Raw genomic sequence first — 14,039 nt, forward strand, 5'->3', positions numbered from 1 at the left:
ATACTTGATGTGACACGATATGCTGTCTTTAGCAAATATTTACACCAGGGAAGGAATACCACTTTTGTATACTAGTATTAATACAATTGTTTGAATGAAAAATAAAAGTTTCAGACATAGGCAATAATTATTCTTAATAAAATGGACATGAAGTTGGAAATTAGGAATGCTTAAAGTGGAGGATGTTTAATCTTCTTCGAATAGTTCTTTTTACTGGGGCTTAAAATGTGAAAAATTATGAACTTTTAAAAACATCTTATTTTCAAGTTACTGTCTTTTTTTTAATCTCACATGAATATTTTCTCCATCATCTTTAAAACAGTATTTTCAGAGATTTTAAAATAAATCATACCTTATTAGTAGTGCTCCTAAAGAACATGGGATTTCACTTAATCCTGATGCTTTAGAACATAGTAAAATCACTTGAAGAGTAATTCAATATTTATTTGGGGAAAAAAGATTCAGTCCAACTTGGGCACTGCAGAGGCATTTATCATGTGGTGCCTACCATCAGATCTGATGACTATAGCCAAGGGTTAATGATGACAGAAACAAGTGCAATTTCTCAATGCATTCTTGAAATTATCCAGGGCTTTGGGAATGCATTGTGGGACCTCACTTTAATTTTATTACTCTGCTAGGATTATTTAATTAAGCTTAAACCTGCTCTATTATTCTACATAACACAGCAAAGGAAACACAGTTCAGTCATAGTAGCATGTATACCACTTCTGAAGTGTTACTATGCTGCTTTTAGAGTTGTCAGGTATTCATTCATTCAGGGAAGAGGCATGAATTACAATCACATGAAATCAATACAAGTATTATAAGAGGTCAAAGATCTTTATTATTAGCTTGTCACTGCTTACATTTTTGTTCAAGTTCATGTATAGGTCAGTCACTGTCTAATACTAATATTCAATAAATTTGCTATTATTGTTACCATTAGAAACACAAGTTCAGGATTCTAAGATTTAATGTCTTATCATGAATCATTAGTTTTTAGATGAGAACATTTTCAACAAGTTCCTAAAAAAGCAAAATGTGGAAGCCAAATAAAGAAGTACCAATAAACCCCAGTAATCAATTTTTAAAAATCTGGCCTTCTTACCTGATGAAGTTTAATGGACATACGGATTCCTGGGACTACTACTTTTCTTAGCAATTCCATGTCAGCAAAGATCCATTCATCTCGAATTGAAGAAATACGGAAATCTCCTTTAAATAGTGCATGCAATCCATAGAGGAATGACTCTAAATTACTGTTAAGATTGGAGATAAAAGTTCACATATTTTGGCAAAGGTACTCATGACACTGTTCTTATATTTGGCTGTGCATGAATCATCTGGGAGTGTTTTGAAAAAAAGATTCCAGAAACTAAAGTCAGAAGTCCTAAATAAGAACCACAAGAGATAAGTCCTGTTTGACCTGGGACCTTCACTTATAAACCACTGCCATAGTCTGTGTAAATAAACAACAGGCAAAGAACTCACAAATTAAAATAAATTAAGGAGAGTCTAATGTAAAATATGTAAAATTTAGAAGAAAAATTTAAATTTAAAATGTGCAATATTTAATTCTAATTCATTTGGATATTTATGTCAGAAAATTCAGTTTTTATTTAAGTCTCAAATCAAATACATACTATATTAAAATATAAATGCACTGGACAGAGATCAAAAGGAAATATGGAAAATAAAAACAGGCAAATTTGTTAGAAAAACATAAATGGGAGGAGACCAAATTTTATGAGGTGATTATAAAATATCTTAAATCCATTACATTACCATTATCAATAGCTATTCACATGTGAATTTGAAAAAAACAAACTAGTTCTGTTAACCAGTTAATAGAATTCAACTACATTTAGGTAAGATCTATAGAAATTAAAAATGTAAAGAAATTTATGCATTGAGGTAGCATAAAATGAATGCTTCCATAAAAAATGACTTCAGTAGGTTAGACAGCTTCTCATACTCTCTTCCTAAAAATAAAAACATCTGCTTTACCTGGACATATGGTGGGATGCAGTTCCCAAAGCTCTCCGTCCCAGAACACAGAGTCCATAACAAAGAGTCACCAAGGATGAATCTTTGTCCACATCCAGTGGCTTTAAAAAAGAGAGAACATTAGTTATCAGAAAAGTATATATTACATATTCAACAAATCAGAAAATATGTAATTAATAAATCAGAGCGAAGATAAAGAATTCAACTAATACACTATTATAGAAAGAAAGGATGATTTTTTTTATCATTTCTGTGTAATTATTCAAGTTAGAACACTGCCTTGGAAGGAAACTGTAGAAGGGCAGGAGGCAGATTCTTAATATTCTGGAAAGGGTACTCAAGCTTGAAGTCAGCAAATTCCTATGGCTTACTAAACTTACCTAGGAAGGGATTATTTTGGAAATGGTAATTCAGAGAACAGAATGCATACTCTTAAGGAGGTAGGCATTAGTTTTGTTGGAAGAAAAACTACAGCAGAAGGGTGAGTATAATGCTAAAAGAATACTAATAATTTTCTTATAAGAGATTGGAGTAAGTAGAATATATACTTGGCTGACCTGGTGATAACAAGGTCTCTGAAGAGACTAGGGTAATACCCATGTTGGAGGTAAACCTTTTGAATCTAAATCTCAGTGAGTAGACAGGACTGATAAAGTCTAGGGCAAAGAAGCAATATTAGAAATAATATGACTACTCCTCTCAAAGCCCTCTCCACCAACAGAAGGTACAAGGATTTGAGAATAGTATGCAAAACATCTTAAGTATATTTTGTGTATGAAAAAATACTACTTATTACACATTTAGAAGAAAAGAAGTTAAACTCTGAGGTTCTCCATTTTCAATTGTCTACTAGTCTTTTTTTGAGCCTCTTAGGAGGTTATTTATTTCACTCATTATTCCTTCTTTAAAAATATGCTATTCTGATTAGTATACGTTGCACATCTAGTAAAAAGGTCAAAGGCCACTGTCAGAGAGGAAGTACAGGATACTCTCATTCTTATTAAGCAAGTAAAGAGAAAAGATGCTGAGATAAATGGGATGCCTTAGAACAGCTGGAGAGTAATGGCTAACTCAGGTACTAAATCTGAATGCTGCAGGTGTGTTATGTCCCAAACTACAATAAATGCACTAGTTGTCAAGGTGCCTCATTATGCTCCATTATATCAAATAAAAAGGAAGCTGGTTGTTCAACTCCACAGGTTTTTGCCTGGCAAGTAATAGTGGTGACAGGGATTAGCTCTGGAATCACAGACCTTGGTACTGTGGTTACAGTTTCACCAAGAATATGAGCATCCTAAAACCTAGAACAAATAATAGTTGCTAAAGTTTGTAACTCATTTCACTTTTAGGATAAGACAAGTTATCCTAATGTATATCGGGGAGCCACCTGAATTAAAGTCACCCAGGCGACTCATATTTTGTATCCCTGACCTAACTTACTGAATCAGAATTTCTCAGAAGTCCAAGAATCTTCATTTTAAAAAGTAACAGTGGACTACAGGTATACTGTCCATAAGAGGAAATACATTTAAATCAATTAATATGAAGCAAAATTTCAAGTTCAGTTCTTTAGTTGTACTAGGCCACATTTCAAGTATGTAAACTCACATGTGATGCTGGACAGCAGAGGATACATCCAATAGCTAAAAGTTCTTATAGAGAGCGTTAGTCTAGACTTTGTATTTGGGACAAAGATAATTATTCTTGAGTTTGGTGGACAGCAGACCTTAAGAAGGGACTAGATATTGGAGGGTAAAGCACATAATGTGAGTTTGCGTATACTCATGTGCATTTGCAGAGGGGAGGGGCTATGAAATTAGGATTAAAAAAAATGAGTGGGGGGAAGAGGGCATTTTCCTTAACATGTTTATTTGGCCCAAACATAATGACCCAGACAGGTTCTCTAACCCAGAAGGTCAGAAAGAGGAAGCTTGGGAGAGTGAGCTCATAATAACTAAAGGGATGTCCTTTCCACCTTTGGAAAAACCTGGAATTTAAAGAGCTGCAAATGAAGTAAACCTACCCTACCTTTGCTCTTCGGGAAGAGCAGTACTCAATCCAGTTGAGGTAAATCACACAGAAACTCTCCCTGGATATGCCTGCAAGCCGATGGTCATAGTCTTCATCAATGTTTGGATTAAATGTTGGGTCCACATCAACATAATTTCGATCTGCACACAGGCGTAGTCCTTCCTGCATTGTCTCATTTGCTAGCCACTCCTCTAACTTAGAGGAGGTTGTAACATAATAAATAATACCCTAATGTGAAAACAAAGGAAAAAAATTCAGATAAATCAGAATCTGAATTAATTCTAATTCCTCAGTGAAATAAATTCCAACTGTTTCTTCAGATAATAAAACTCAAAAATATTTTATTGTAGCTTATTTTTCTGTGTATACATTTCAAGGATGCTATAATATACCTCAGGCCTTCCTAGATGAAACAATACTTAAAACTTTAAAATCACAACCATAAATTCAGCAAGACAACATGTAGCCTATTGATTTCAATGTGTTGCATTTAGGATATTTTAAGAGAGGTGAAAAAATTTGCTATGCTGCATTTATTTTGAAAAAATATGTATTACATAAAATTACACACACACACACACACACTCATGTTTAAAAAAAATGTTGTAAAATCAATCTCTCTAGCTTCTCAAGGTTGGGATTACTAAACATTAAATGGAAGGTTCAAGGTTCAACCCAATCACACAAATAAGGTGAAACGCATAACATATGGAAAATTCAGATGTGGGTCCTTAAAGTTTATCACATGCTTTCTTCTTAAAAACACCAGCTTCACTTAGAAGTCCCCAGTTACTATCATGCTATATCTCTCAAAGACCTTTAGCAAAGACAGAATATCTAATATAGTAAAGTACTGACTTGACCCAATGAGAGGTCTGGCCTTTTCCCTCAAGTCGTAGGAGGTAAGCTCTAAGCCCTTGGAATGCCTGCCTGATAAGTTTTTTCGAATGGGGGCCTATAGCCCCACAGTCTCAAACTGTCCTCTAGAATTCCTGGAGACGTAGGTCAGCTATATGGGTAGCAAACCATGTCTACATGACTATACCCAAATAGAGACTTAACTCTCTTTAGAGAATTGAACAAGGTGTGTGTGTGTGTGTGTGTGTGCGTGAATATTCCTTAGCACAATGCCTAAAACATACATACAAATGCTAGTTACTAGTACTAATGAACAAATGGGATACGATCCACTGAAGAAACAGCAAGGTCTTTATAGGTATATTTTTGCTGACTTTTCTGGACACTAGAGAATTTAAATCACTACTTAGAAGAAAAGCACAAGTTTAAAGAGAGAGAGAGAGAGAGAGAGAGAGAGAGAGAGAGAGAGTGTGTGTGTGTGTTTTTCCAAGAAATGTCTCAGTTATCCAAAGACCTAAGTAGGCACATATACTTACCTTGACATAGTAAGTGGTGAGGACTTTCCGGAGATCAAAGACTTGAAGCATAGAAGCAGCACTATTATCAGTGATGCTATAACCCTCCAGAATATACTTAGTGACTATTACTTCCCAAGCTAGCCAGCGCTGGCTAAATGCAGCATTAAATGAAAGCACATGAGGAATATGGCCAGGTTCACAACAGCAAAATCCTTCATCTTCTTCTACACCTTCAGTAATGGCCTCCACTTCCCGTTGTTGACAGTAGGTACCTTAAAGAGAAATGGAGACCATTACAAAGACCAGAAAGTGGGAAAAATGAATGCTTTGAGGACACAAGAGATTTAGGGAAAAAAGACACATTTTATAGTAGTTCAAAGTATGATTCATCTGCCTTAGAATATTCATTAACAAATTGTAGCAGACTCCCCAAACCAGGCATACTATATATTCATCCTGCAGAATCAGAGTGTACTTTAGCACATTAAAGGCTCTGGCAATTTGTGCAGGAAAGTAACATTTTTATTTTTAACTCATGGATTTCCAAGCTTTTCAAATGGGTTCACAATTTCATTCACATCAAATGAAAGCCAATGAGTAAATGCATGTCTAACTAAAGATATGAGTTAATTCAAAACAAAAAGAACAACAGTGGAATGAGAACTGAATCATCTGAGACACAGGAATACAAGTAGACATGCAGAACTCAAAGAACCTGAGCTCCTTTTACTAGTACTGCGTCCATGCTATAAGCAGAAATATGTATATTCTGTTTTATTGGGGCGTATAACTTGTAACAGCTCATTGTTATTTAATATTAAATACATAAATTTTTTGTTGCCAATTCTAACAATAATTGGTAAGATTACATTATTGGCATTTAAGACTTGCCTGCTGATTATTCTTACTAGCAAACAAATCTTGAAAGTGATATTCTTTTATACAAGATACTTATTAAATAGGCATTCTTTGCATTAATATTATTGAAATTAAAATACAAAGAAGATTAAATATAAAAGTAGAAACACAAAAGTCTAATGCCAGCAAAATAGTATCTGTTCCATTAATGTTAATTTATGTTAACTTTTTGTGAGAAAATTGAGATAAAAAGATAGTGGTGGTATGATGATGAAAGATAAGGCTAAAGAGGTTATTTTGGCCAAGCAAAGGAATGAATTATTTATAACTCTAGAACCCTCAATGATTTTATTATTTTATTTTCTTAATTACACTGTCCAACACTTTCAAATTCATGTTAAAAAATAGTGATAACAAAAACCTTTGTCTTAAACTTGGCATTTATGGGAATACATGCTGTGGTTGACTACTATACATAATATTCACTAAAAACACACATACATGCTTTACCACATAATAAAAATGCATGCAATTTTATAGAGTGTCTTCAAGGGAAATGAAATTTTATCAAATGCTTTGTCATATCATGAGATAACTATATGCTTTTCTTCTGTGGTTTACTGAAATAGAGTAAATTCTATTGAGTTGATTTCTAATACTTAATTTCAAAAATGAAAAAACAGCTGAAATTTTTTAAAGTACTGCTAGATTTTGCTTATTCTACAATTGGAGGATTTTTATATATATAGTCACAAGTGAACTTTAAACTACAGATTTTTTTTAAATGCCAGCTTAGTCATATTTTGATAAGCGTTAGTTTCATAAAAAGCCTTGAGAAGTTTTTCTTTTTCATCCATGTGATAGAACATGTCAGAAGCCAAAAGAATCACTCAATTCTAGAAGAAATGTCCCCAGTCTATCTTTGTTTTTAAATTACAGTATTAGGTTGAGAATATCCCTTTGGTTTTATATATTATGTCATTTGATTCAGTTTGCCATCTTTTCTGGGAAGCTGAAGAAAGGCTTTTAAATGAGGAACTAAGATGAAAGCGATATGCTGTACAGGTCACTTGGTTAGTGACAGAAAGAGAACAGCTGTGGTAAGAGGGAATATGAGGTTTTGATAATGACTCAATGAGAGCCTTAGTTCAGGCAGAACGAGGGGAATGGGGTAAATGAATTAAAGAAAGATGTTTTTGCTCTACCATTCCAACCCCACAAGACTACTTACAATACCAACATGCCCTAGTAATACATTTTCCTCAGAAGATGAAGTCAATAATTAATGTAAGAATTATAGTAACAACTGAAGAAAGAATCTGGAGACTTATGAAACTGAGTCTAGAATATTTATGAGGAACTATGAAAAATTGTTCCCTGAATTAGCTAGATCTTCCAGCCACTTCACAGTGACTATTACTGGCAAAAATAAACAAAACTCATAATCATGGAAAAAATGCTAAAATTAATTTGAGTAAAAAGTTTAAGGAATCTAATCAATATGACAAATTTTTGATGTATAAAGCTTGACTTAGAAAATTGTTCCTGGTAGAAGTATCACAAACTTTAACATTGGGAGGAGATGTAGGCATGATGGTGCATGCTTGCAATCCCAGCTACTAAGGAGGTGGAGATCAGGAGTATCTAATTCAAGACCAGCCTGGGCAAAATATGAGATTCCAATTAAACCAATAAGACAGGCATGCTGGTACACGCCTGTAATCCTAGCTATGTGAGAGGCATAGGTAGAAGGATCACGATCTAGGCCAGCCCTGGGCAAAAAAATGCCACACTCTATCTGAAAAATAACTAAAGCCACAGACGGGGGTTAGCTCAAGAGGTAGAGAACCTTCCTAGTAAGCCTAAGGCCCTGAGATCAAATCCCAGTAATGCCAAAAAATTTTTTTCACATAAAACTTAATGTGAAATCTTGAGAATACTGATATAAACACAAATGAACAAAATATGAATGGGTTTAACCAAGACCTATAGGAAATTGATTAAGAAATTTGTTTAATTACTACTTAAAATTAAGTAACCACCACAATACACAAATAAAAGCAAAGAACTTAAATCAAATTAGCTTAATGGAGTATGCCAAGAAAATGTATCAAAACACTCAGCAGATCCAAATATCCTCCTGGCAAGACAAGATCTTTTTGTTTTGTCTCTGTGATGCTAGGGATCAAACCTAGTACATGCTATGCAAGTGCTCTCTCCTATCAGCTACATCCTTAGCCCTCGTTTTCTTGTTTTTCGTTTTTTTGGGCTTTTTTAAATATGTAGCTCAGGCTGACCTTGAACTCAAGATCCTCATGCCTCAGCCTCCCTAGTGCTGGGATCATAAGTGTGCATCACACTCTCCCTCCAACCACCCTGCTCCTTGCATATGATAATGACATTCTTAATTAATGTTTGGGTAGGTGGGAAGTAGGAGACGGATAACATTGTAAAGGAAGAAAAAAATCCAGTATTATATCAATATTTGAGCAAGAATATAATCATACCCCATGAGAGCTCTAAAATAAAGAAAAGGAGAAAAATGCTTGCATTACTTAACCAATCTACAAATTTAACATACATTACATATTAAAAACTAGCCATGTTAAGGCCCAAGTATGGTTGCACATGTTTGTAAACCCAGGAGGTGGAGATGACAGGATTGAGGTCTGGAACTGGCTTGGGCAAAAGATGAAATGCTATCTGAAAAACAAACTGAAAACAGAAGGACTGGGCTGTGAATCAAGTGGTAGGGAGCTTGCCTAGTGAGTAAGACCTTAAGTTCAATCCTTAGTACCACCACCACCACCAAAAAAACGAAACAGCAACAACAACAAAACAAGACATGTTAAAATTAACTTTGCACAAAAAGTGAAAGGAAACCAACCAAAATTATAAACTATATACTAAAACTTTGTTATATACTAATTGCTGTGTGTTACAGGTGTGGATACAAAGTAATGACTGAACAGAAGTGATTCCTGCCCTTGAGGAGTCTATACTCCAGAGCAAAGGTTGGCAAACCTCAACCCAGGGCCAAATACAAGCAAAGAATGGCTTGGGGTGTTTAAAATTTTAAAAAATAATAAATAAAAAATAAAGGCCTGTCTGAGTTCAGTCTCTGGCACCACAAAGAACACCGGCAATACACCAACAATGAATGTGCACCAGAGAATGTGCAGAACTCCCAGAGCCAGAAATAGTTACCATCTGGTCTAACAGAAAAAGGTGTACCAATTCCTGGCATAGAGAAGAAATAAGCTTTAGACATATGTACAAATACATTGCTAAGGAAGTAAAAACATTGTAAGATGAGACAGAAGTGTGTGGGATAAGTAGTTAGAGGAGGTTCTCCGGGAAATGATATTTAGGGTAATTTCTAACAACAATTAAGGACTTGCAGATGGGAGACTGGTGGAAGGAGACAGATGACTGGTAGTTCTCTGAAGGGCAATAATGAGCACTTAGTAAAAAGTTCTGAACATCTGCTGGGCACCTGTAGCTTACATCTGAAATCCTAGTTACCCAGGAGGCAGAGACCCAGGAGGATTGCAGTTCGAGGCCAGCCCGGGCAAAGAGTTCATGAGACACTATCTTCAAAATATCCAACCCCAAAAAAGGGCTGGTGCGGTGGCTCAAGTGGTAGAATGCCTGTCAAGCATGAGGTTCTGAGTTCAGACACCAAAAAAAAAAAATTTTTTTTTTGAACATCTAAGAAAATGAACGAACAATGGGTGAGGTGGTGTAAGGTAAAGGTGGAGAAAAGGCTGAGCCAGACCACATAGTGGTGTAGGACAAGTTAAGGTATTTAAGTTGTATTTTAAGTGCAAAGGGAAGTCACTGAAAACTTTCAAGCATAGGAATATTAAAACTGAATCTGCAAGGCCCAGAATTCAAAACTCCAGTACTACCAAATGACAAAGAAAGTAGGTGAGGGAGAGAGAGAGAGATATATGTTAAGAATAGAAGGGGCAGGAGAAGGGTTACAAATGAATACCAAATATCAATACTTATTCCATTAATCTGAGTACTGCCCAAGTATTATTTCTAGTGAACATAGTAGCTTCTAGAGAAGAACTTGCTCCACCAATACAGATTCTTCATAGTACAGGTACAGGCATTCTGATTCAATACCAGGGTAAAAATAAAACCTATTAGGGTACTGAGAAAGCTATTAGACTTTTCATCACTATGACAAATACCTGAGGAAAAGAACCAAAGGGAGGAAAGATTTATTTTGCTCATGGTTTCAGGCCACCATGGAGAATAGGGCATGGCAAAGCACAGCAGCCAGAGAGCAGGGAGAGAATGCCTGCCTGGGCTAGTGGGCTTCCGGCATTCATTTTAGCCCATCCCAGCCCCCAACCTATGGGATGGTACTGCCCACATTCAGGATGGGTCCTCCTCTTTTAGTTAATCTTCTCTGGGTATGCTCACTTAAGATTCTCAGAAGTGTGCTTTCCTAATCTCCTAAATACTTCTCAATCCAATCAAGTTGACAATCAAGGCTAACCATCACAGGTATATATCTGGCCTGATTCTCTTTTGAGTTAATTGCTTCCCTGCTTCTTATTCCAGACTAAAAATACTCCAAAAAAACTTTTTAGAATTGATTAAAAACTTTCTAAAATTTCTTTCTTTTTTTTATTGTTTTATTATTCGTATGTACATACAAGGCTTGGGTCATTTCTCTCCCCTGTCCCCACCCCCTCCCTTACCATCCACTCCGCCCCCTCCCTCTTCCCCCCACCCTCTCAATACCCAGCAGAAACTATTTTGCCCTTATCTCTAATTTTGTTGAAGAGAGTATATGGAATAATAGGAAGGAACAAGTGTTTTTGCTGGTTGAGATAAGGATAGCTATACAGGGAGTTGACTCACATTAATTTCCTGTGCATGTGTGTTACCTTCTAGGTTAATTCTTTTTGATCTAACCTTTTTCTTATGTATAAATATTCCATGGCCAGAAAGGTAGTGAATAAAATACTTGAAATTCCTATAAAATGTTTCTGCTAATGCTTACAAATTATTCAACTTTACAGAAGTTGATTACATCAAGTTGGTATGTTTCTGAATGTATACTTTTCTGTGTAGAAAAGACTTTGTCAGTATATAAAACTGTAAAAGGCTAGTGGAAGTGGGATTGAGGAGTAACTGCTTAATGAGTATGGGGTTTTATTTTGAAGTGATGAAAATGCTTTGAAACTAGACCGAGGTAGTAGCTACACAAACCATGAATTATTAAATGCCATTTTAAAGGGTTAATTTTAGGTTATATGAATTTCATCTCAATTTAAAAAAAACTATAGAATACAATGGTATGGTTTCTTTTTATGACCATAACTCAGTGAATTCTTCTCTGCCTCATACAAAAACTCAACATTTTATGCCTCTAGCCATTCAGCAAACATGTGCAACTGGTCACAAAAGGGCCTGGTAATAGGCTGAGCACAGTACAGAAGTTCAGTATCTTTAGGAAGTGCCACTACCTTCACATACAACACCATATGGCAAAAAAAACTCTTTGAACACAAAAACTTGTCGGAAAGGTCTAATTATTACCTTTAAAAATTTTTGTCATTCTACAAACCCAAAAATCTAATTATATAACTTAATTTGAGATATACACACATAAAACTCAGATGTCATAGGTGCATGCTATAAAAGGGTCAATGTCTTACCTCTGAATTCAAGTCCCCGCAGCTGAAAAGTGACCAGCCCATTGCCTATCTCTATGAGGTGTACTAATGCATTGAGATAGTCAGAGGCAAGGATGAAACAGTCCCCAGTACTGTAGTTTCCCCACCGTCCTAGTAGCAAATCACCACAGAGACTGTGTTGTAGGGATCTGGTTAAATGTTCATAAAAGATGGAATTCAAGTTGTTGTCATCTGATCCTATAAGAAGGAATTAAAAAAAAAACATTAAATTTTATCTTAAGTCCCCTTTCTACTGATAAACAAGATTGTTAAAAATATTAACAGTAAATTCCAGTTAGGGTTGTATTTGAGTTTATTTGATAAGAAAAATGATGTACATACTCTTACAATTTTCTTATGTAAAAATAAAACAGTGGTTTGGATATGAAGTGTACCCCAAAAGGTTCATGTCATGAAGGCATGGTCCTCAGCTGGTGGCACTATTGGGAGATGTTGGAAACACAGGAGGAAGGACTTAGTTGGAAGAAAGAGGTCATTGGGGTGTTTCCTTAAAGAGCATCCTAGAACCCCTGTCCTTTCTCCTCTCTGAAAACTGCCATGAGGGTAAGCAGTTTTGCTCTGGCATATGCTCCCTTCCATGATGTTCTGCCTCACTATAGGCCCACAGCAATGGGCTAAGAAACCATGGACTGAATCTCTCAAACTATGAACCAAAATAAGAAAGTTGTTTATCTCAGATATTTTATCATAGTGACATCCACCTGACTAACACACATAGGATAATGAGTAAGTTTCAGAATTGAGAGTTAAAAGTCATGTAACCTTTTTGAGGGGTCCCATCTGTGTAAATGTGGGAATTTGATTAGATGTATTCTAAGAACTTTTCTACTTTTTTATCAGCTCATAATTTCTAGTTCTTGGACTGTTATTATTCAATGAAATAGGCCTTATAATGAAATCCACCCAAAAAGGAAAAAAATGATAAAAGAATTCAGGAAGAGAACAAAAAGATGGCTAATATTAAGCAGAAATAAACTACACACACAAATAACAGTAATAAGGTACTGACAAAACTGGGTATCATAGCAATCCTGTAAGAAAAACATTACTCTAAAACATCACCCAATAAATAACCATCTCTAGAAGTAGCCCATCCAAAGCAATAACCTGTAAGTTATACAAGTACAATAAGTGATAAAAGTAAGTGGTACAAGTACAGTACTAGGGAATGTAACTGGGAAGTTACTCAAACATTAGTAACTATTTTAAACTTAGTCTAACTAAATATTAAAATAATGAAGGAGAACCCTACATTCTAATGTTTGCCCATTACAAAAGTGTATTAATTTGTTACACAGGATGGCATTGATAGCATTCTGAGAATTCTAGCCCCTAAGAGACATATACTAGAGCTAAGGTTCTTCTTTTCTCTACCAGAATGTGATAATAGCTACTAATATCAAATAAATCTAAATTTATACTTGAGAACCAATCTGATTCTTATACATTGGTTTCTTATATGAACAGAGCATTTGAGGGAATCTACGCATGAAATGGATACAAATACTCCTGTCTCTATGGGAGTGACTTTTTTTTTTTTTTTTTTTGCATTACTGGGGCTTAAACTCAGGGCACACACCTTGAGCTACTCCAGCAGTCCTTTTTTGTGTTTGGTATTTTCAAGATAGGGTCTCAAGAACATTTGCCAGGGCTGGCTTCAAACCGTGATCCTCCCTGATCTCTGCCTCCTGAGTAGCTAGGATTACAGGTGTGGGCTATGGGCACCTGGCAGAGTAATGTTTCTTTTAGTAAATTTGTGCCCTGAAGTTCTGGCTGATTCATTAGTCTCTTATGGCTGCAAATCTCATGAGATTCACAGACAAGTGTCAGATTTCTATGGGATGGGCTGATAAAACGTTGCTTCCAAACTGACAAAACTAAGAACCAAACTTCAGATATGGTATCATCACCAAAGTGCCACCCACTAAAGCCCTATCTTGAGTGGCTATCTAGGCTGGTCTAAGTGACCACCTCTGTGTACAATCAATTAAATAAAATTAATATTTACCTAAACATTTGAGAAGAGTGGGAGCAAACATGTTAA

At 35.5% G+C, this 14,039-nt stretch overlaps 1 protein-coding gene across 9 annotated transcripts in view; it reads right to left on the reverse strand.

Moving 5' to 3' along the window:
* Pcnx1 (pecanex 1) overlaps positions 1–14,039 on the reverse strand; it is a 175,034-nt gene that overhangs the window by 35,658 nt on the left and 125,337 nt on the right. For all 9 annotated transcript variants that reach the window (XM_074067666.1, XM_074067661.1, XM_074067660.1 and 6 more), the window contains 5 exons: positions 11,957–12,172; positions 5,436–5,689; positions 4,039–4,269; positions 2,011–2,111; positions 1,112–1,262 (listed from right to left, as the gene is read on the reverse strand). In XM_074067666.1, the coding sequence (XP_073923767.1) occupies positions 1,112–1,262; positions 2,011–2,111; positions 4,039–4,269; positions 5,436–5,689; positions 11,957–12,172 (953 nt within the window). The remainder of the gene's footprint in view (positions 1–1,111; positions 1,263–2,010; positions 2,112–4,038; positions 4,270–5,435; positions 5,690–11,956; positions 12,173–14,039) is intronic.

The sequence above is a fragment of the Castor canadensis genome, chromosome 3 (genome assembly GCF_047511655.1).
Source record: "Castor canadensis chromosome 3, mCasCan1.hap1v2, whole genome shotgun sequence".
In the NCBI taxonomy this organism is placed as follows: Eukaryota; Metazoa; Chordata; class Mammalia; order Rodentia; family Castoridae; genus Castor; species Castor canadensis.